The sequence below is a fragment of the Xenopus laevis genome, chromosome 3S, assembly GCF_017654675.1.
Source record: "Xenopus laevis strain J_2021 chromosome 3S, Xenopus_laevis_v10.1, whole genome shotgun sequence".
Classification (NCBI taxonomy): Eukaryota; Metazoa; Chordata; class Amphibia; order Anura; family Pipidae; genus Xenopus; species Xenopus laevis.
Window position 1 is genome coordinate 93,426,612 of NC_054376.1, and position 22,507 is coordinate 93,449,118.

General features: G+C 38.9%; 1 protein-coding gene across 3 annotated transcripts in view; it reads left to right on the plus strand.

The window, feature by feature from the left end:
* Positions 1 to 22,199, plus strand: part of rassf9.S (Ras association (RalGDS/AF-6) domain family (N-terminal) member 9 S homeolog) — a 69,479-nt gene extending 47,280 nt beyond the window's left edge. Inside the window, exons 1-2 of one of the 3 annotated variants that reach the window (XM_041588640.1) lie at positions 6,739 to 6,964; positions 20,094 to 22,199. In XM_041588640.1, the coding sequence (XP_041444574.1) occupies positions 20,110 to 21,336 (1,227 nt within the window). In that variant the 5' untranslated portion in view covers positions 6,739 to 6,964; positions 20,094 to 20,109 and the 3' untranslated portion in view covers positions 21,337 to 22,199. Of the gene's footprint in view, positions 1 to 6,738; positions 6,965 to 7,196; positions 7,367 to 20,093 lie in introns of those variants that run through there. The other 2 variants (XM_018254689.2, XM_041588641.1) reach the window with 2 other exon arrangements.
* The last annotated feature ends 308 nt before the right edge of the window (positions 22,200 to 22,507 follow it).

Below are 22,507 nucleotides of genomic sequence, written 5' to 3' on the forward strand. Positions count from 1 at the left end.
TTCTACTGTTACCGCCAGATCGCACACTTCCAAAAAGTCAGCAGTGTGGGATTTTTTTAATGTGTGTGCCTCTGACAAAAGCATTGTAATTTGCAATGAGTGCAGTCAGAAACTGAGCCTTGGTAAGCCCAACAGCCACAAAGGTACAACTTCTATGCGAAGGCACATGAGCGGCAAGCACAAAGCACTTTGGGAGCAACACCTCAAAGGCAACAGGCAAACTAAAAGCCACACTCCTTCTGGTCCAGCATCTTACTGCTCTACCTCTGCTCTCCTTGACCCGTCTGAACCACCCTCCACTCCGCCTTCCACCTTGACCACCTGTTCCCATTCCCAGTCATCTGCCACCAGCCAAGTTTCTGTGAAGGCCATGTTTGAGCGTAAGAAGCCAATGTCTGACTGTCACCCCCTTGCCCGGCGTCTGACAGCTGGCTTGTCTGCACTCTTAGCCCGCCAGCTTTTACCATACCAGCTGGTGGACTCTGAGGCCTTCCGCAAATTTGTAGCAATTGGGACACCGCAGTGGAAGGTACCCAGCCGCAATTTTTTTTCTAAAAAGGGAATACCACACCTGTACCAACATGTGCAGAGCCAAGTTACCGCATCTCTGTCACTTAGTGTTGGGCCAAAGGTCCATATGACTACTGACGCATGGTCCTCCAAGCATGGTCAGGGCAGGTATGTCACCTACACTGCCCACTGGGTGAACTTGGTAATGGCTGGGAAGCAGGGAATGGGTAGCTCAACAACAACAGTGGAGTTGGTGTCACCGCCACGGATTGCACGCGGTTCTGCCACCACCTCTACTCCTCCATCGCTCTCTACCTCGTCTTCTTCTTCTTCTTACTCTGCTGCTGGGTCCTCCTTCTCCTCCTCCACACCTGTGCACCCCCAGCTCCCCCTAGGCTATTCGACGTGCCAGGTACGCCGTTGTCACGCTGTCTTGGGGATGACGTGCCTGGAAAGCAAAAACCATACCGGATCTGTACTCCTGTCATCTCTGCAGTCACAGGCCGATCGGTGGCTGACCCCACACCAACTGCAGATCGGAAAAGTGGTGTGTGACAATGGAAGCAATCTGTTGGCAGCGTTGAGACTAGGCAATTTAACACATGTGCCCTGCATGGCACATGTGTTAAATTTAATAGTCCAACGTTTTGTCTCCAAGTACCCAGGATTCCAGGACGTTCTCACCCAGTCCAGAAAGGTGTCGGCCCATTTCAGACGTTCCTACACAGCCATGGCACGCCTTGCTGACATTCAGCAGCGCTACAACATGCCAGTCAGGCGTTTGATTTCTGACAGCCAGACTCGCTGGAATTCAACGCTCCTTATGTTGGAACGTCTGCTGCAACAACAAAGGGCCGTCAACGAGTACCTTTTTGAACTGGGTGGTAGGACTGGATCTGCACAGCTGGGGATTTTTTTCCCCCGTTACTGGGTGCTTATGCGCGATGCCTGCAGGCTCATGCAACCTTTTGAAGAGGTGACAAATATGGTCAGTCGCACCGAAGGCACCATCAGCGACCTAATACCCTTCGCTTTCTTCCTGGAGCGTGCCGTGCGACGAGTGACAGATGAGGCTGTAGACCAGCATGACGAGGAGCTGGAAGCGCACGATTTCTGGTCGGAATCACCAGAACGAACCCAGGCACCTGCTGCAACGCAGGGAGAGGTGCCAGAAGTGGAGTCAGAGGAGGAAGGTGGCTTTGTGGAGGAGGAGGAGGAGGACCAACAGGAGCAGGCTTCCCAGGGGGCTAGTGGTGACCTTTTGGGGACCCCTGGTCTTGTACGTGGCTGGGGGGAGGAGACCGTGGATGATGCAGTCCTTGATAATGAGGAAGCGGAGATGGATAGCTCTGCATCCAACCTTGTGAGAATGGGGTCTTTCATGCTGTCATGCCTGTTGAAGGACCCCCGTATCAAGAGGCTTAAGGAGAAGGACCTGTACTGGGTCGCAACGCTACTAGACCCTCGGTACAAGCATAAAGTGTCAGAAATGTTACCAACATACCACAAGTCCGAAAAGATGCGGCATTTACAAACCAGCCTGCAAAACATGTTGTACAATGCTTTTAAGGGTGATGTCACTTCAGGAACTCATCAACATTCCAGGGGCAGAGGTGCCAGTAATCCTGCCACGAGCACACCTGCAAGGACAAAGCCCTTTGGCCAGTCTGTAACGTCAGACATGCAAATGTTTTTCTGTCCAAGGCAGCGCCACAACCCTTCTGGATCCACCCTCAAAGAACGCCTCGACCGGCAGGTAGCGGACTACCTGGCATTAACTGCAGATATCGACACTCTGAGGAGCGATGAACCCCTGGACTACTGGGTGCGCAGGCTTGATCTGTGGCCAGAGCTGTCACAATTTGCCATGAACCTCTTGTCTTGCCCAGCCTCAAGTGTGCTCTCAGAAAGGACCTTCAGTGCAGCAGGAGGGATTGTAACTGAGAAGAGAACTCGCCTAGGTCACAAAAGTGTCGATTACCTGACCTTTATTAAAATGAATGAGGGGTGGATCTCGGAGGGTTACTGCACGCCGGAAGACTTGTTCTGACTTCTATGCAGCTGTCCTTCTCTTCAAGCCTCATGACTCCACACACAGCTGTCCTTTAGCGTCCTCCTCCTCCCTCCGCCACCGTTACAAACTAGGGTGCAAACCCTACTGGTTTAATTTTTTCTGGCCTCTGTGCTTCAGTGGCTGCAACCAAAAAAACTGGGCAAACAATGTCTACAAGGTCAACGTATGGCAAAAAATGACTATTTTCAGCATTTATATGGCATATTTTTTCTGGCAACTGTGCTTCAGTGGCTGCGTCCAAAAAAATGCATATTTTCTGCATTTATATGGCATAATTTTTCTGGCCTCTGTGCTTCAGTGGCTGCAACCAAAAAAATGCATATTTTCAGCATTTATATGGCATAATTTTTCTGGCCTCTGTGCTTCAGTGGCTGCAACCAAAAAAATTTATATTTTCAGCATTTATATGGCATAATTTTTCTGGCAACTGTGCTTCAGTGGCTGCGACCAAAAAAATGCATATTTTCAGCATTTATATGGCATAATTTTTCTGGCCTCTGTGCTTCAGTGGCTGCAACCAAAAAAATTTATATTTTCAGCATTTATATGGCATAATTTTTCTGGCAACTGTGCTTCAGTGGCTGCGACCAAAAAAATGCATATTTTCTGCATTTATATGGCATAATTTTTCTGGCCTCTGTGCTTCAGTGGCTGCAACCAAAAAAATTTATATTTTCAGCATTTATATGGCATAATTTTTCTGGCCTCTGTGCTTCAGTGGCTGCAACCAAAAAAATGCATATTTTCAGCATTTATATGGCATAATTTTTCTGGCAACTGTGCTTCAGTGGCTGCGACCAAAAAAATGACTATTTTCAGCATTTATATGGCATATTTTTTCTGGCCTCTGTGCTTCAGTGGCTGCGGCCAAAAAAACTGGGCAAACAATGCCTACAAGGTCAACGACGTTGACCTTGTAGGCATTGTTTGCCCAGTTTTTTTGGCCGCAGCCACTGAAGCACAGAGGCCAGAAAAAATATGCCATATAAATGCTGAAAATAGTCATTTTTTGCCATACGTTGACTCAACGTATATGGCAAAAAATGACTATTTTCAGCATTTATATGGCATATTTTTTCTGGCAACTGTGCTTCAGTGGCTGCGACCAAAAAAACTGGGCAAACAATGCCTACAAGGTCAACGTATGGCAAAAAATGACTATTTTCAGCATTTATATGGCATATTTTTTCTGGCAACTGTGCTTCAGTGGCTGCAACCAAAAAAACTGGGCAAACAATGTCTACAAGGTCAACGTATGGCGAAAAATGACTATTTTCAGCATTTATATGGCATATTTTTTATGGCAACTGTGCTTCAGTGGCTGCGTCCAAAAAAACTGGGCAAACAATGCCTACAAGGTCAACGTATGGCAGTTGTTTAAAGAGAACAGTAGATTACTAGCCAGCAAAGCTACCTAAGCTAAAATGTCCCTCAAATCCCTGCAGACTTCTGTCCCTCCAATACAGAGCAGTATCAAGCAGATTACTAGCCAGCAAACTTACTATCATCTGTCCCTGAAATCACTAACAGCTCTCCCCCTACACTATCTCTTCCAAGCACACACAGGCAGATTTTTCAGATACATTTTTGCCCTTGATCCCCCTCTGGCATGCCACTGTCCAGGTCGTTGCACCCTTTAAACAACTTTAAAATCAATTTTCTGGCCAGAAATGTCTTTTCTAGATGTTAAAGTTCGCCTTCCCATTGAAGTCTATGGGGTTCGCGAACCGTTCGCGAACCGCTCGCGTTTTTGCGCAAGTTCGCGAATATGTTCGCGAACTTTTTTTCCGACGTTCGCTACATCCCTACTGAAGTCTGTTATTAGCAGTTAATCTGTATAAACTGCTAAAATCCGGAAAAAAATACTTGACCAGTAAGTTCAATTACTTTTTTGGAGTTTTAAGTCAGCCCAAGTATAGCCACATTTAGCCTCTCCAGACAAAAAAAATCACCCTCCGCCTATGCCTGCCTCCTTCTGTGCGGTGCGTTGGCACATCGGTGCGACATGCATCAATGACGTCGCTGGTAGATGGAGAGAGGGAGGCAGAGAAGTGGCTTCCTAGGTAGGTGCGTTGGTGTGGTCACGCTCTGTCTCATCCACCTGAGCCTTGCATGCACCGTTCAGCTGAGCCTGCCCTGAACTGAAGGAAGATTTTCTTCTAGTAGTCTGTGAGTGTGACGCTTCCAGATTTGCTGCTGGCACAGGTACATAAATTGGGGGCAATATGCCTGCTGGCACAGGTAACATTTGGGGGCAATATGTTGGCTGCTGGGCCTGGGCTTGTGTGGCAGGTACAGGAGGCAGTATGATGGTTGGCTGCTGGCACAGATTTGGGGGGCAAGCTTGAATATTTTGTTATTTATTACATTTCTGGAAAACATAATGATAAATAGGTGGGGGGGAAGTCTGTGCGGATTTGTTCGGAGTGGCTTTTCAAAAATAGTGAGATAAGATTCTTGCAATTTTAGTTCCCATAAGTCTTGTGCATTGTACAGAAAAAAAATTAATCACCAAATACCATTGTTCCTGGGTTTTAATGCTATATATTCATAACCTGATCTTCGTGCCCCGTAAAATAAATGTATTTATAAATGGTGCTTAGTGATGTCATCAGTTATAATCAGTGATGACACTTCATATGTCAAATGACTCACAGATGACTTCCTTGTACCAGTCTTTGTTTAAGAATAGGGCAGAGTGGACATATTCACTAGGTAACCAGCATCAAAAAGGTCACATGGGGGACCACAGATTTATACAGAACATATCACATGAATTAACAGCAGTTTGAGGTATTAAATACAGGTACTGTACCTGTTTTGCAGAATGCTCAGTACCTGGGGTTTTCCAGATAAGGCATATTTCCATAATTTGGATCTCTAAACCAATTCTCTACTAAAAAAAATCATTTAAACATTAAAGAGGTTGTTCACCTTTGAATTAACTTTTAATATGATGTAGAGAGTGATATTCAGAGACAATTTGCAATTGGTTTTAATTTTTTGTTATTTGTGGTTTTTGAGTTTAGATTTTTATTCAGCAGCTCTCCCGTTTGCAATTTTAACAACCATGCGTTCATTTGAATAAGAGACTGGAATATGAATCATAGAGGGCTTGAATAGAAGGCTGAGTAATAAAAAGTAGCAATAGCAATACATATGTAGCCTTACATAGTGATGGGGGAATCTGTCCCGTTTTGCTTTGTGAAAAAATTAGCTAAAGTCCTGTTTTATTATTACAGAGAAAGAGGAAATCATTTTTTAAAAAAATTGAATTTTTTGATGAAAATGAAGTCTAGAGAAGGTAGCCTCCCTGTCATTTCTAGCTTTTTTTTTTATAACGAGTTTCCAAATAATGGATTCCATACCTGTACTTGCATCAAGGATATCCATACTACTGTTATCTAGCTGCATCTCCCAGCATGTTGTGCAGGGGAGGCTGGAACGTATGTTTTAAAACAGCTGACCAACAGAAAGTCTGCTCACCTCCTCCACTAAGATATGACTTAAGCCTTCCTGCCTTAGAAAGCGATATTTCTGATCTAATTTCAGCCCTAATTATTCTGACCATAAATAAAAGACAAAATGATGTAAGTTTGCACGGACACAACATTTTATTTTTACATATAAAAATGTGTCTTTCATACTTCTAGTAGCTTATTATCTATAAACAACACAACACATTCCAGTTTTTCCCAATCCACAATCCTACCAACATGCATTGCCCTGACATTTCCAATCAGTCAGCATAAATAATTGATAATTAAAAGGGAATGGTTTTACAACCCACCCAAAACAGGAAACAAACTGTCTCAGAGATGCACAGAATTGCTTTCCCCACTAAAGAACAGTCTGTGCCAGTAAATGAAGTGTAGATTTGTACTGTCAGTGTGTATTTGATTGCAAGCATTTATTGGAACATGTTCCCTATTATTATAGAGCATTACAATTTTATTCAAGGCTGCCGGTCAGTACTAGTTCCACTCCACTTCTTGGTCACAGCTCAGGAAGTTGTGGCGTGGGATTCTGCTAGTTCCCTTAGAAAATATTTAAGGCATTTGGTGACTGTGTGATTAATAAGTAACCCATGCAGACGTCTGGGTGGGCACAGCAGAAGTGCCTCTTGCTTGCAGTAGGAATAGAACTAGCTTGAATATAGAAGAATGCCTCTAAGGTAGTGTATATTTGATAGCGGCTAAACTTTAGTGTTGAAAAGATACTGTAACAGGATTCTGGGATCTGAGCCAACTGAACTCATATTTCTGATTCCTTATGCAAATAGGCTCTGAATGGGAATATGAATGCTGAGTTTATAAACCTGTGTGTTTATGTATCTGAAAGCTGTGGGATCAATCCTAAATTCCACTCCTGAAATAACAGGTAAGGCACATTTTACAAAAAATGCATTGCTTTGGTAATTAGGATTCCTTTGGTTTGCAAGCATAGCATTGGCATTTCTTTGGATATTATTTTTTCTTAACATTCTCTTGTTCAAGACATGCTCAAGAAATAGGAACAGCACAGGTATTAGTGAACTGCATAGTGAAGGCAACACTGGCCTAGGTAACAATAGTAAGGGGAAATGTGTCAGGCTGGGCAGAGATCCAAAGGTGCAGCAAGAGCTAGAACGTCAACGTTTGCTCAACTTCCTACTCCTGAGCTCAGATTCACAAATTACTAGTAAGCATTTAACTCCAGGAAGACTGAATTCTGAATAAGTCCATCTCTTCTAACCATGGCTCCTTTTGGGAAAATGCTATTGAAAATTCTGCTCCAACATAGGTAATAATCCATCAGCTTTGCATGTCTTCTTATCACAAAAGGCAGGAAAGTTACGTGTGTTTTCTGATACTAGATAGCTCACTCGCTTTGACTTTGCTTTTGAATTCACAGTGTTCTGTCGAAACAGGTACTTTCTGTATAGAGGTAATGAACACTGCCTTAGCCTTTGATTCTGAATCTGATAAGAGATACACAGAACATTGTATCAAAGAAAAGTGCGTTTCCATTTGTTTGGGCGATAGAAGATATTCTCGGGTGCAGATTTCCTGTAGTCTTATCCAATTCTAATGGTGCTCACTTAATGTGGATTTACAGTAATCGAATTCACTGTGATGTGATGCGTATTTGCACACTTTACAAGTGCAATGTGGATTTACAGTAACATAGGTCAGTGTTGCGAGGTTTTCTCAAATACACAATAAGCAGAGTGCAATATGGATTTACGGGAATCTCATTCAGTGCTAGAAGCAATGTTTGCAAGTGGTATGTACAATGTGTGATATGATTAATTATCTTATATACTAGAACATTCTCCTCCATACATATAAGTGCAACATGAATTCACTGTAATCTAATAGAATACTGTAAGGTTTGTTTGCCTTCAGTAGAATTGCAATATAGATATAGAGTAATCTAATTTATGCTCTGAGACTTTATCCTATGCAATACAAGTGCAATGTGTAATTAGCAGTAATCTTATTAAGTGCTATTAGAGTTCCTTATATAAATGGGTGATGTGAAGTTGGTTCATATCTTAGTGGAGGAGTTACGCAGACCTTCCATTGGTCAGCTGTTTTAAACATTGCCACATTCTGTTGACTTAGATGCCGTGTTAAATAAGATATGCCTTTACTTGTATTGGCTTTATGCATCTCATTCACAGCTATTATAACTTCTTGCTATTACTGTACAATTGTGCTCTATGTACGGTATGTGTATTAAAGACTTACAACCTTCTTACATGTTTATTAAGTAATCATTATTTATAATATGGCAATGTCAAATAGATCACTACATACTGTGGGGGTTATTTATCAATATCCGAACCTCATATAATTCGTCATTTTCAGAGCAAAAAAAAAACAACTTTATTTATTAAAGACCGATGGTCTAAAAACTCTGAATCCGAAACCCCTGCATCTAAAAGATCTCAAGGTCCTGTATAAGTCAATGGGATAGGTCCCAGTGTCTGCGCTGATGTCCGTACCGACATCCGATGATTTCAGGGGGTTTCGGCACAAAAAACTCTGAAAACTCAGAAAAAATCGTACTTTTTGCGGAAAACTCTGAACAATTCAAAGTTTCCGGGGAAGGCTCCAAAGTTTGGCCAACCCTATTTTTTCAGGTTTTTTTCAGCATAAATAAGGTCTATCCGGGAATTCGGAGTTGCTCGAAGATGGATATTAGAAATACTGGGATAAATTCAGACCTAGATAAATAAACCCCTGTATGTGTCCATAACACATTGCTGTAAGGCCCCAACCACATATGAAAAACATTAATGAAGAGGTTTTATTTATCAACACAGTGAAGCTTGTAAGTGTAATATTTGAATGTCAAACATTGTTTTCAGTTCAGGATGCATTGTGTAAGTTGTAATGGGCCTCTGTGTAATGTTTCAGAGTGCCTTGTGCTGTAGCTAACCCCTTGAAGAGAGAGATTATTGATGTTGCTCATAGCAGCCAATCAGATCTTTGCATTTAATTACTGTTGAAATTAAATTGAAATGAATTTCAATTAAATTTCAATTAAATTGAAATCTAATTGCTGATTAGTTGCACTGGACAACTTCACTCCATTTTTTACACAGCATGATAAATATACCCCTAAAACACTATGGGGGAATGCAATAAAAGTCGGTAACGGAAAAAATATTTGCAATTCGAAAAGTTATGCCTGTGTGAGAACAAATCTGTCTTTGCGCGAATTTAATATAGCGTTTGCAAACCCGGAAACTGTTTAGTGACCTTCACTTCCGACAGGGAATAAAGGTTTGCAAATTTTATAGTTTGCACCAGTGCGCAGTGAATGTAAAAAAAATTCTTACTGAAAAAGTTACGTTTGCTCCAAAAGACGACACCTTCAAGCACTTCTTAAAAGTGTGCAATGTGCAATTAAAATTTGCAATGCAATAGTAGTTTAAGGAAGAGTATTACATTGCGAAAATTTTATTTTTATTCTTATTTGTGCAAATTGCTTTGCTCTTTGCGACTTTTATTACATTCCCCTATAAATTTGCCCAGAAGCAGTAATCCATATCAGGCTATGGGTTACTGCTCCTGGGCAAACTTATTACATATGGAGGTTAGAGGACTATATTTCAAGAAAGATTTTCATGAGCATGGATTTAAACATTCTGAAAGTGGCTAAGGAAGGTGGATTTACGTGTACCAGACCCCAGGGTCAGGACCCCCCCCCAGGTCCTGGGTCTATAATTATGCTGCAGGTCCTGTTTGATAGAAGGACCAAAAAAAAGTCAGTTCCTTGTGGAGTCAAGAAATACCCGCAGTTTCCAAGCTATTCAAGTAATTACTATTAACTATTACTATTAAGTTAAAATAGCACATACAGGTGGAGAGCATGTAACTCTGTGCTAACTACATGTCTTCATGATGCCCAGAATTATGTGGATGCAATCTGTGCACAATTTGCAAAAGTAATTCAAATGTACAGTATGTCTATAATAGAATATCAATGGGGAAAAAGCGAAATATTGAACTCTGCACATTTTTTTTTCTTTTTGCTCATTGTAGAGGAAGACCAGTGTGTGCATGTGTAATTGATTATGGGTATTCAGTGCTTTATTCCTTATAAATATTATATCAGCGCCAGGTGCTTGCAAAGGACATTTTTCTTTTCTGAGCTGAAGAATATCAGCTTACATTATTTCTTTATTTGCGTTAGAAAAGTATTTAACCTTTTTAATACAACAAAGTAATTCCCCTGAGTCATACCAATACAACCAGTCAGTTGGCGTAGTGAAGAAATACTTATTATCTTATTATAATAAGAAGTAATGAATGTGGTGAGTTGACTGAAAGCCAAGAATGGTGTTTGTTATATAGACAAAGAAAGTGTTCAAGTGGTATGCAACAGCAAAATGTGCATTCAGATGTTACAAATATGCCCTATTTATTCGATTTTGCAGAATGTAAACTTGAGTATTATGATGGTGCAACACAATATAGCATCTGAGATATCCATGTATGCATCCTCATCTTTCAGTGAAGGGTGTTTAAAATTTAAATGACAGATATAAGGAAACACCCTAAAATTATAATGTTATTAGCAATTAGAAAAAAAACGAAATGTTACTATAAACTTCATTTGACATATACTATAGTTACAGCTAGGAGACTATACTGGTAATTTACTTAGACCAGGGGAAGAAGTGCAAGAACACTAAGGGGCGCAGGAACCATCTCTAACCCTCATCTGGCTGAGCTCTGCATCTTTGTCAGAATATATAAAATCTGATGCAAGGTTGTGGGTGCAGTGCAGGCCTCCTCTTGCCCCTTATGAAAGCCCTTCTAAACATAGGCAGTGATGTATTTTTCACAGCAGCTGCAGGTCACTGTTCTCTGAAATGGAGCACAGAGACAGTATGCAAAGTGCAAATAAAAATAGTTTCTGTCACAAAGTCTCATAGGAATGAATCGTCGTAGTCGAAGGTCGTAGTAGCCTATTTGTTGGTCGAAGTACCCAAAAAAAAACTTCGAAATTCGAAGTTTTTTTACTTCAAATCCTTCACTCGAGCTTTGTAAATGTGCCCCTTGAACTGAGATGGCATAATGCTCTTGTTTTAAGAAGTCAACACTGTGTTTTTAATAAATAACCTTAGGGTATCTACTAGTGATGGGAAAATAAATTCGTCAGGCGTTAATTTGCAGCAAATTTCCACATTTCGCAAAATTCGCCACGTCCAAAAATTTTTTGTCGCGCATCCGAATAGTTGCGCACATAAAAATTGTTTTGCGTCAAAATTATTCAGACGCCCTTTGACTTTAATGCATTTGGATGAAATAGGCGCTCGTACAAATTATTTTGATGCCCATTTACCAATGCGTTTCGCTGTTTCAGGAATTTTGCTGTAAATTCTATAATTTTGTAGTAACTTCACGAATTTTCCGGCTAAACAGGACAAATTCGCCCATCATTAGTATCTACTCTGGGAAAATAGGTTCTGCTTGAAGTAATGTTTCTATAAAATTGGGGCTTGGAATGGCCAGACTTTCAGGTGGATCAGGGGCATATTTGTTTGTATGGACCCAACTATTTAGTATGGAGTACCATGGTTTCTGGTGACAGCAATTCCACAATTACACACAGAGGTCCATGAGTTTAGTGCTACCACATCATTTTACTTTTATAGGACATAGTACTGCTTTCCCATTTGAATGAGTCAGCTTTTGAATGAGTCCTGTCATCATCTTGTGTCCTTCATGGTGGAAACTTTGTAAAAAGACTTATTTATGGCATATTACTACAGGGTCATCAGGGTCATGCCCGGCTTACCTGACTAAAGCCTGCCCTTAAAACACACCCTTCTAAAAGAAAATTCTCTCTCTTAGACCTCACTGTACAGCCGCTAAATCATTTCTAATTTCAGTTTTTTGAAGGCCAGCTATTGAACTTGTACTGATAAAACATACACATAGATCCATTCTTCATACCTTAAGCTGTTATGTGACAAATAGACTTGCTGTCTCTGTGTACTTTAATAGGGGTTAATGCATTGATGCATAATAGAGCTTTAGCGCTTTAAAAAAGCAAATTAGAAAGGTTATATGTAAAGTTTACGCTGTAAGCTTGGAGCAGGAGTCCCCAACTTTTTTTAGCCTTGAGCCAATTTCAGATGTAAAAAGTTAGGGCGCAACAAATGAGGGCTTTGATCTGATATTTGGTAGCCCTTATGTGGACTGGCAGCCTAGAGGAGGTTCTGATGGACAGTACACCTTGTTTTCTATGCAACCAAATCTTGCCTCCAAGTCAGGAATTCAAAAATAAGCACCTGGCTTGAGGTCACTGGAAGTAACATTCAATTGGTTGAAAAAACCCGATGGACCCCGCCCAGAAACAATCCCCAATGAAAATGATGGTCTCCTCCCCAATTGAGGTTGCATAGGAGAAAAGCAAAAGGACACCCCAGTTTATAATAAATATTTCCCTTTGTTTCTGTTTACGCAATGTTAAGCACTGTGTTAATGTCGGTGCTATATTAATAAATACATTATCAACAGAAAGGATTTTCTGTTTGAGAAAAATAAAACCCCAAATGGAACTGAATGGTCCATCAAATTCAATGATATTTCCATGGAATGGAAAAGTATGTACTATTGAAAGTAAAATTCTGCTCTGAATACAATGTCAGCAATACAGATTGGCTCATGTTCAGCTATTGTTGCAATACAAGACTAGGCAGTATGAAAGTATGAGGAAGTGAAATAATAGAAAAAGCATTCTTATTTTAAGGCCAGTATAAAAGAACCACTCTTTTGCAAAGTGTAAACTAAAATACATTCCCAGCAGCTCTTTGCAAACAGATCTAGATGCTTATCACACTGACATACAGTATTTATACAGGTTCCTCTTTGATGCGTTTGCTTAAAAAAAGCAAACAACATAAACACATGTAAAACTAAAAAGAATTCATTTGAAGCTAATGCCAACTTCACCTCCGTTGAAAGGAATGCTTCTTGACTTCATTTGTGCTTGAATCAACTTATATGTCCTTAATTAATGCCGTGAACATTAGCACATCTGTGTATCACAAATGCACACAAATCGTATCATTCTCTCCGTGTAATATGTATAAATCTGTCATTATTGTCTTAACATAGAATTGTCACCCATCTCTTCCCATTGTAAACAAATGAGATCTCACCAAGTATGGCACACCAGTAACTTTAACCCAACTTTAATCCAGGGAAGACGTCACTAATGTATTGATCTGCATATCAGAAAATAATTATGTGCACAAGAAATGAATTATTATTTTTATATTATTTTTAGTACAGGAATGGGATATGTTATCCGGAATACTGTTATGTAGAAAGCTCTGAATTATGGAAAGGCCGTCTCCCACAGACTCCATTATTTCCAAGTAATCCAAATTTTTAAAAGTTATTTCCTTTTTCTCTGCAAAAATAAAACAGTACCTTGTACTTGATCCAAACTACGATAGCATTAATCCTTAACCAAAACAAAACCAGCCTACTGGTTTTATTTAGGGGCCGATTCACTAAGCTCGAGTGAAGGATTCGAATGAAAAAAATTCGAATTTCGAAGTATTTTTTGGGTACTTCGACCATCGAATTGGTTAAATTCGTTCGAATTCGAACGAAATCGAACGAATCGAACGAAAAATCGTTCGACTATTCGACCATTCGATAGTCGAAGTACTTTCCCTTTAAAAAAAACTTCGACCCCCTACTTCGGCAGATAAAACCTACCGAAGTCAATGTAAGCCTATGGGGAACGTCCCCATAGGCTTGCTAAACTTTTTTTGATCGAAGGATTTTCCTTCGATCGTTGGATTAAAATCGTTCGAATCGTTCGATTCGAAGGATTTAATCGTTCGATCGAACGAAAAATCCTTCGATCGATCGATTGCAGGATTAGCGCTAAATCCTTCGACTTCGATATTCGAAGTCGAAGGATTTCAATTCGAGGGTCGAATTTCGAAGTATTTTTAACTTCGAAATTCGACCCTTAGTGAATCTGCCCCTTAATGTTTACATGATTTTATAGTAGAGTTAAAATCCAAATTACGGTTTCCTTATCCGGAAAAATAGAGATTAAGAAATAGAGAAATAGAGAATAAGAAAATGAATTATTTGCTTAAAATTGACTTTATGAGAGATGGCTTCTAATAATTCAGAGCCTCCTTGAGAACAGGTTTCCAGATGATGCATCTCACTCCTTAAAGGGATTCTGTCATGGGAAAAAATTTTTTTTCAAAATGAATCAGGTAATAGTGTTGCTCCATCAGAATTCTGCACTGAAATCCATTTCTCAAAAGAGCAAACAGATTTTTTTATATTCAATTTTGAAATCTGACATGGGGCTAGACATTTTGTCAATTTCCCAGCTGCCCCAAGTCATGTGACTTGTGCTCTGATAAACTTCAATCACTCTTTACTGCTGTACTGCAAGTTGGAGTGATATCACCCCCTCCCTTTTCTCCCCCAGCAGCCTAACAAAAGAACAATGGGAAGGTAACCAGATAACAGCTCCCTAACACAAGATAACAGCTGCCTGGTAGATCTAAGAACAGCACTCAATAGTAAAAACCCATGTCCCACTGAGACACATTCAGTTACATTGAGAAGGAAAAACAGCAGCCTGCCAGAAAGCATTTCTCTCATGAAGTGCAGGCACGAGTCACATGACCAGGGGCAGCTGGGAAATTGACAAAATGTCTAGCCCCATGTCAGATTTCAAAATTGAATATAAAAAAATCTGTTTGCTCTTTTGAGAAATGGATTTCAGTGCAGAATTCAGCTGGAGCATTAACTGATTCATTTTGAAAAAAATGTTTTTTCCCATGACAGTATCCCTTTCAGATCCGATTCCCTGTATTATATTAAATATATTATACTTGTCAAGAAAAATCACAGTTGTCCAATATACTGTTCCTTTACTTCTCGCCTCTTTGTGCTGCAGTGTTGTAAGTAACTAAAGTCTCATTTAAAAAGGGCTAGGTACTAGTTCAAATTTGCAGCCCCTAAATCACCATAAAATATGCACTCAGCTTTTGTGCACTACAAACCATTCTCTGAGCCTGTGCAATGTGCAGAGTGCAGTACTTACTGGGGCACTTCTCTCAATGTTGTGGGGAGTGGTTGCCTTGAAGTGTGTGGCAGTGCAAAAATTCAGTGCCCTCGTCATAAAGCTGAACAGAACTCTCAAACTCCATATTAATATTAGATTTATATGGCTTGCCCTGGCACACCTTGTTGCAGTATTGTATTCTCCAACTTCATCTGCGGACGTGCAGATCTGGCAAGAAACAAGAAGGGTTTTTTTTTTAATATGCACTGCTAAAGTATAATGAAAGTCTGTGCACTTATTTTGCCCCTGATTTGTAACTTAAAGAACTAATTAATCACTAAACGAGACTACTTTTTTAAAACTAACTAGGCTGACAGCAAAACGAGCACACCCTAAACTTGTCTGTAACTGTTGTGTGCTATTGTGAAATTGTTTACTAAATTTAAAAAAAATATTTGAACACAGTGTTAACATCTCACCCTGTTCCTATTGAAAGTTTTATATTAAACATAAACAAACATAAATCAAAGGGAATTCAAAGCAGTCATTGTGTATATGCGAGTATATAAGAGGTAAATCATGGGCAATAGTGTTTGTTCAGGCACAAAATACTCATATAACTGTAACTACGATTCATCCTTAAAATAAATAAAGCACTCAGTGCTTCTCATGTGTACTTGAGTTAAATGCTACAGAAATACTACAGAGATCTGCTTGTATTGTTGCAAATGTCTATGTATCCAGTGGATTCAATTACACAATTTGATTAAAATATAGAAAAGATCTTTCTAATGTAACGATTCAGTTTCAGAAATAATGTACAGGTATGGGACCTATTATCCAGAATACTCGGGACCTGGGTCTTTCCGGATAGCGGGGTATTTCCTTAATTTGGATCTTCCCACCTTAAGTCTACTAGAAAATCATGTAAACATTAAATAAACCCAATAGGCTGGTTTTGCTTTCAATAAGGATTAATTATATCTTAGTTGGGATCAAGTACAAGCTACTATTTTATTGTTACAGAGAATAATTTGGATTATTTGATTATAATGGAATCTATGGGAGACAGCCTTTCCGTAATTTGGAACTTTCTGGATAACGGGTTTCCGGATAACGGATCCCATACCTGTACTAACCTTTAATCTACTTGTACATATTAATCACACAATATTAAAGTCAATATTGTTAAACGTACCCCACGTTGAATGTCTGTGTTTCTAACTCAAGCTGTTCAGCATACCAATTTAGTTTTCTGTAAATAATTTACATTTAATTTAGGTGTTTCAGTGGCTACTCTCTGAACTACTTCAGACTCATTCAAGTCTTTTTTTGTATACCAATGAACAACATAGCCAGCACGTGGAAATTCATAAAAATTCATTGTTAGGAATGCTTGCCGGCGCTCCTTACTCCATCTGTGTCTTCCCCAAGATGGCGGTGCCCAGGGCAACCACATGGGACGTCAGACGACAGCGTGTCAATCCGGGCGCGGCGTCAAAGCATGTAGTGTCATAGCGCAACGTCAGTGCGTGCCACCTGATGTCATCACGCATGTATTGGCACGAAAACCTGCCTATAAAAGGACGCCAGGGGCCTACAATCATTGCCCAATTATAGGTTCAACTTTATTGTGTTCCTGGGTGTGTTATTCTGCTTTTGATCTTTGATTCCTGATATTGACATCAGCCAATAAGAACCTTGCAGAATAAACTGATGTTTGCCTGGATTTGACTACTCTACTTCTTTATCCCATGATACTGCGAACTGTGTTTGGAACCTACTTCTTCCTCCTTGGTCCGTAACTCCAACCGGAGCCTTCGGGCGCTGACACCCTTGTTATGTATTGTATCTTTAAAGCTTAACCCTGTTGTTTAGTCATTTATCATCTGTATAATATTCCCAGAGTTTTTCCATCTTGAAAATCTGTGGGGGCCTATGCAATTTAAAGTAAACATTTTTCATCATTATATAACTGTTTGCAAGTTTCCTATATGTGCTGTTAGTTCCTTGATAAGCTTCAGAGACACACTTCTTGAGTTCAGCCGGTTCATGGCGCTGGGGGGAAAAGACTTAGGAAACAGAATCCTGAGGAATGTAGCTTGGCCTGAATATCAATGTTCTATGGTGGGGGAAGGCTGTGAGGCCAAAAGTATATTGTAAAAGAAATAGTTGTTTTATTCCAATAACATTTTGATTGGTATGTGCTGACTATGCCAGTGCATAATTTATGGTAATATTTTCAGATCTGATCCTTGCCACATACGAGTGTTAACCAAATATTAATTTTTAGAGTTTGTCTTTTTAAGTGCAAAATCTTTAAAGGGGTTATTTATCAAAATCCGATCTTTTTCTGATTTTTTTAAATAAAAAAGTCTGACCAAAATAAAATCCACGATGCAACCTTATTTATTATTATAAAAGCAAGATTTCATCGGATGGGGGACAAACTCAGAAAAACTGTGCAAAAACCCGAATCGTTTTGCCCGAAAAGTCCAAAATAGCTAATTCCAGTGCAGACCACAGAAACTTCCAAATATAACAATATAACAATATTACCTGTGCGGCGGGGTCGCCCGCCGCGTGGTTCCTTGGCGCCGGATCCATCGACATCTTGATTTCTAGGGCGCCTCTTAAAGGTACACGCGCGCTGGCGTGATTACGCCAGCGCGCAATGGCACATGTTTTGGCGCGAAAATTTATTGTATTTAAGGCCCATTCTGACCTTCAGCCAGTGCCCATGATAGAACTTGTTTCTAGTGGTTTCCTGAGCCTTGTGCATCTGATCCGTATTCTGTCTGTTGATTACCCATGTTTGACCCAGCCTGATCCTGACTATTCTGCATTCTGTATCCGGACCCTTGCCAGCCTACGACAACTCTTCCTGCTTTACCCCTTGATTGACAACCCGGTTTGACCCTTGCCTGCCTGACGATTCTTGATATCTGCCTGCCTCGACCCAGCCTGTCTGACGAATCTCTTGCCTGATCCATTTGTACCGTGACCTTCGGCCCAAAAGACTCTGCTAACAGCCGTGCCCCTTTGCCAACCAGAACATCTCGCCTTGTACCTCTCGTTAAGTCCAGGTGGCACCCATGTAAGCTGAGGGCTCCTCCTGAAGCCCAACGGTGGTCACACTACTGGTTAAGCCGAGCCGAGACCAGGGTGCTTGGCACTTGTTCTGGTATTGGGTGCCGGTCATGACACAAATAGTATAAGGACCTCTCTCATAGACGTACAGTATATACAACCTCGGCAGGACTGAGATGCCGGATTTTGGTATTCTGACCTTTTGCAGCGTCGGGCTTTCATAAATTCCAAAAAATTCGAGGTTTTTTTTCTCAATAAAAATTTGGATTTTATAATAAAAATACATTTTATAGTAAGTTCTTTCCTTTCGTACTTTAATAAAAAAAACTCCCTAAGTGTCCCAAAGCATGGTGTTAAAGGAACAGCTCAGTCTAAAAATAAAAATTGAGTAAATAGAAATGCCTTAGTAGGCAGGTCAAAAATGCCTTAGTAGGCAGGTCAGATTTAAAAGCAAATGGTTATGATCCATGTTTTCACCCTCAAGTCACTGATTGGTTACTGCCTGGTAACCAATCAGTAGAAACCAAGAGAGCTACAAAGCAGGAAGTAGTGTTCTGGCTATTATGTTAGACATCCAGTCACTCCAGTCTTTATAGGTTAAATTTTTTAGCTAACTAACTATATTAAAAACATTTTTTTATTTTGCACAGCCTATTTACCGAGTTTTTATTTTTACAATTCATTTAAATCCACCATATAATCATGCTCTAATTATCTTATGTGTACTGGTAGGATTTCTAAAAAAGGATTTAGGGTTCCCTAAAAAAGCTTGACCCACTGACAAACATTGGTACAGGTATAGAAGCTGTCATCCCGAATGCATAACCAGAAAGCTCAGTAACACATTTCTCATAAAGTCTTATTTAAACAAACAATTGATAATTTTTTATTGATTTGCTTTCAGCAAAATAATTCAACTTGATTATTTTTACATTATAAACTACATTTTTTTGCAGCCTTAAAATGGACATGTCACCAGACATAAAAAAGTTGCATAATAAAAGTCTTTTGCAAATTAAACATTAAACCCAAACTCTTTTTTTATTAAAACATCCATACCTGTAATAAACTTGTTTACAAGTCTCAGCTGTCAATCGTATAATATTTGGCCTGTCTCTATGCTATAGGCATAGAGACAGGGCAGGCAATTACTTTCACTTTCCATTCTGCACTTCCAAGCTGTCACTGCTCTCCTCACCATCTAATTGGGTAGCCAGTGCTTGGGCATGGGAATTAGGTGCTCCATTCTGGTGCATAAACAAGATTTTGCCATGATGCAAAGTGTGCCTTAATAACAGTGTCCACAAAATGGTGCCTGCCTGTGTGATTGGATTATAAATTCCAAGACTAAAATAATCAGGATTAAAATACATTATATAGTGTAAGTGACTTTTATTTTGCTTAACTGACATCATTGAATAGGATTTGGAATTACTTATTGAGCTGTCAGGTCCCATTTAAGGCATAGTGCTCCAAATTATAGAAATATGCCATGCCTATACTGGGCTCCATCATAACATATTTCTTATATACAAATAATATTGAATGATTACATTTAAGAAGCAACAGGTGTTAGGTTTTGGCAGTTTATAGAAATTTAAGTATATAGAGTATTATACGTGTGTTTACCTTTTATATTGTAAAATGGTATTAACAGTGCCTAGGACAATAGTTTGTAAAATGTAAGTACGAGCACTGTTATATGAAAAAATATTGTTTTATATATTATATATTTTATATATTAAATATATGTTTTATTTTAAAATACATTTGTTACAGTGAGGAGATGAACATGTCCAGCTTTGAACCTATAGAATAACACTTTGAAATAATTTCTTAAAATAATGGTTTTCTTATTGTTTAGGTCATCAAGCAAAGAAATGGAGAATGAAGAAAGCCAGATTGTTGTATGGGCTGGACAAGAAGAAAAAATAGTTTTGGGACTGACTAAGCACACAACCTGTGCTGATATAGTGCAAGCTCTTCTTGAAGACCATGATATGAAAGTTGGAAGCAACACATTTCTTTTGAGTCAGCCCAGTGAATACTTCATTGTGGAAAAATGGAGAGGTTTTGAACGTGTTTTGCCTCCTCCAACCAAAATCTTAAAATTGTGGAGAGCATGGGGGAAAGAACAGAGCAACTTAAACTTTGTTCTTGTAAAATCTGATGCCTTTCTTCATATCCCAATGTGGAAGAGTGCTGAAGCTAAAATTACACATAACATAGATAGGAAACATCTCCAGTACAGTTCAGCATATCACATCAAAGCATTACCACTAGACAAACGAAAGAGAATTATAAGAAAAGCATTCCGAAAATTGACTAACCTTAAAAAAGACATTGATTTTCAAGACAGAAACAATTTGGAGACACTTCTTCATGTAATAATGTCTCAAGAGCATACCATCAAACAGCAAATCCAGAGAATAGAGGAACTGAATAATGATATTGAGTCAAAGGAAGCCAATCTACATTTGGCAAGAGTAGAGAACATTGGGAAAGATTATGTCCAAAACCTGTATTTGAAACCAATCAGTGAACGTACAGAAACCTCCAAAAAACACACAAAAAAGTATTTTGTAGAGGAGAAAAGGAGACAAGAAGAAATGTTTCATTTAGAAGAAAAGCTAAGTCATCTTAAAATACTTATTAACAGCATCTCCACTGAAATTGAAGCAGAGATAACTTCTATATATTTGATGCAAAGTGAAGACCAGGAATCTTTTGATAATAGAGAAGAGAAAGCTAAAGAACATGACTTAACAAATGTTAAAGAAGAACTTGATGAAAGCCTCCAGCAAGGTTTACAGTTGCATGATCTTTTTGAATGTATTCAGGAGCAGATCAGATATAAAGATTCTATTCTGCTAAAGCAAGAACGAGAATATAAAAGACTGGAAGAAGAATTTCAATCATTATGCATTAGCAATACAAATAATCCATTGAACTGTCAAACTCTGTTTCCAGCAAATAACTGCATAGTTAATAAAACTGACGCAACATGTGATTTTACCACCACATTGTGTAATATGGATAATCATGAGACGGACTCAGACACAGGAATAAGCTCTGGTATTAGCCAAGATTCTGAGCCCGCTTTATGAAATATGATGCTGATTTCCAGTTAAAATTCTTTATGCTCATAATGGAATGAATGCACAGCATTTCCCTAAAGGGAAAAATATGATAAGTACAGTATTATATGCTTTACATATCCTCACTGTAACATTAGAACAAGCCTTTAAAGGTATTAGTTCTATTGTATTAAAAGGTGCATTTTAGCACGTGTATATTCATTAGTATGTAGACCTTTCCTTCTATAAAAACAATAGCACAACAACGACAGGCATCCATCTTAACCACAACCCTTTTTTGAGAGGTTTAGGGTTAATTTTGAGCAATTTTAAAACATGAACTTGTTTACATTTTTGTACCAATAACATAACTTTAATGTCTACATTTTCTGTGCCTCCAGGTTATTGAAGTTATGAATAGCATGTCATATGACAGGAGGGGTCAATATTTTACTTACATTTACAAATAATGATATTCTTTTGTGACAAAAAATATATATGAATCATACAGAAAAAAAGTATTTCCTGCAGAACTCTGTTCATTCTTGTAGGTCTCTGGGGAAAGTAATCATATTGTTTCAGGATGCATAGTGTTCTGGTCCATATACAGAATCTACAGGGGTTTGTTGAACAAAAGAGAACATTATGGTATTTGTAGGACTGTAGTGAAGAGGTGATTACAGTCCCTCAGATATATAAATACTGTATATGTTGAGTTGAAAACATTATTCCAATATTTTACTTGTTGACTCGTGATCATTAGCTTGTGATCATTAGGCAAAACCTTAGAAGAACCCTAGAAGAATATAGCACTATGGATTATTTGAATCCAGTCATTTTTTTTTTAAAAAATACACATTTTTGTGATTTATTTTCAATGAAACAAAAAACTAAATATTACATTTAAATGTTATTTTTTTTAAATGTAAACATATTTTATATGAAATATTAAACATTTTTAAATGTAAACATATTCAGTTTCTGAAACACCATAGGCAAAAGAGAAAAGCTGATAGATCACTTTTATGTTTTTTTTAAGTTGGAAATATAACAAGAGAGACTATTTTATCAAGGTCACTTGCAAATGACTGTATTTCGGTGCATGTTAATTAGTTACATTTATTTAATACCGTGTTTGTAGTTGTTACAAGAGAGAAATGGCATTAGCTCAACAGCAATTATAACAAGTAGATGCCCCCTA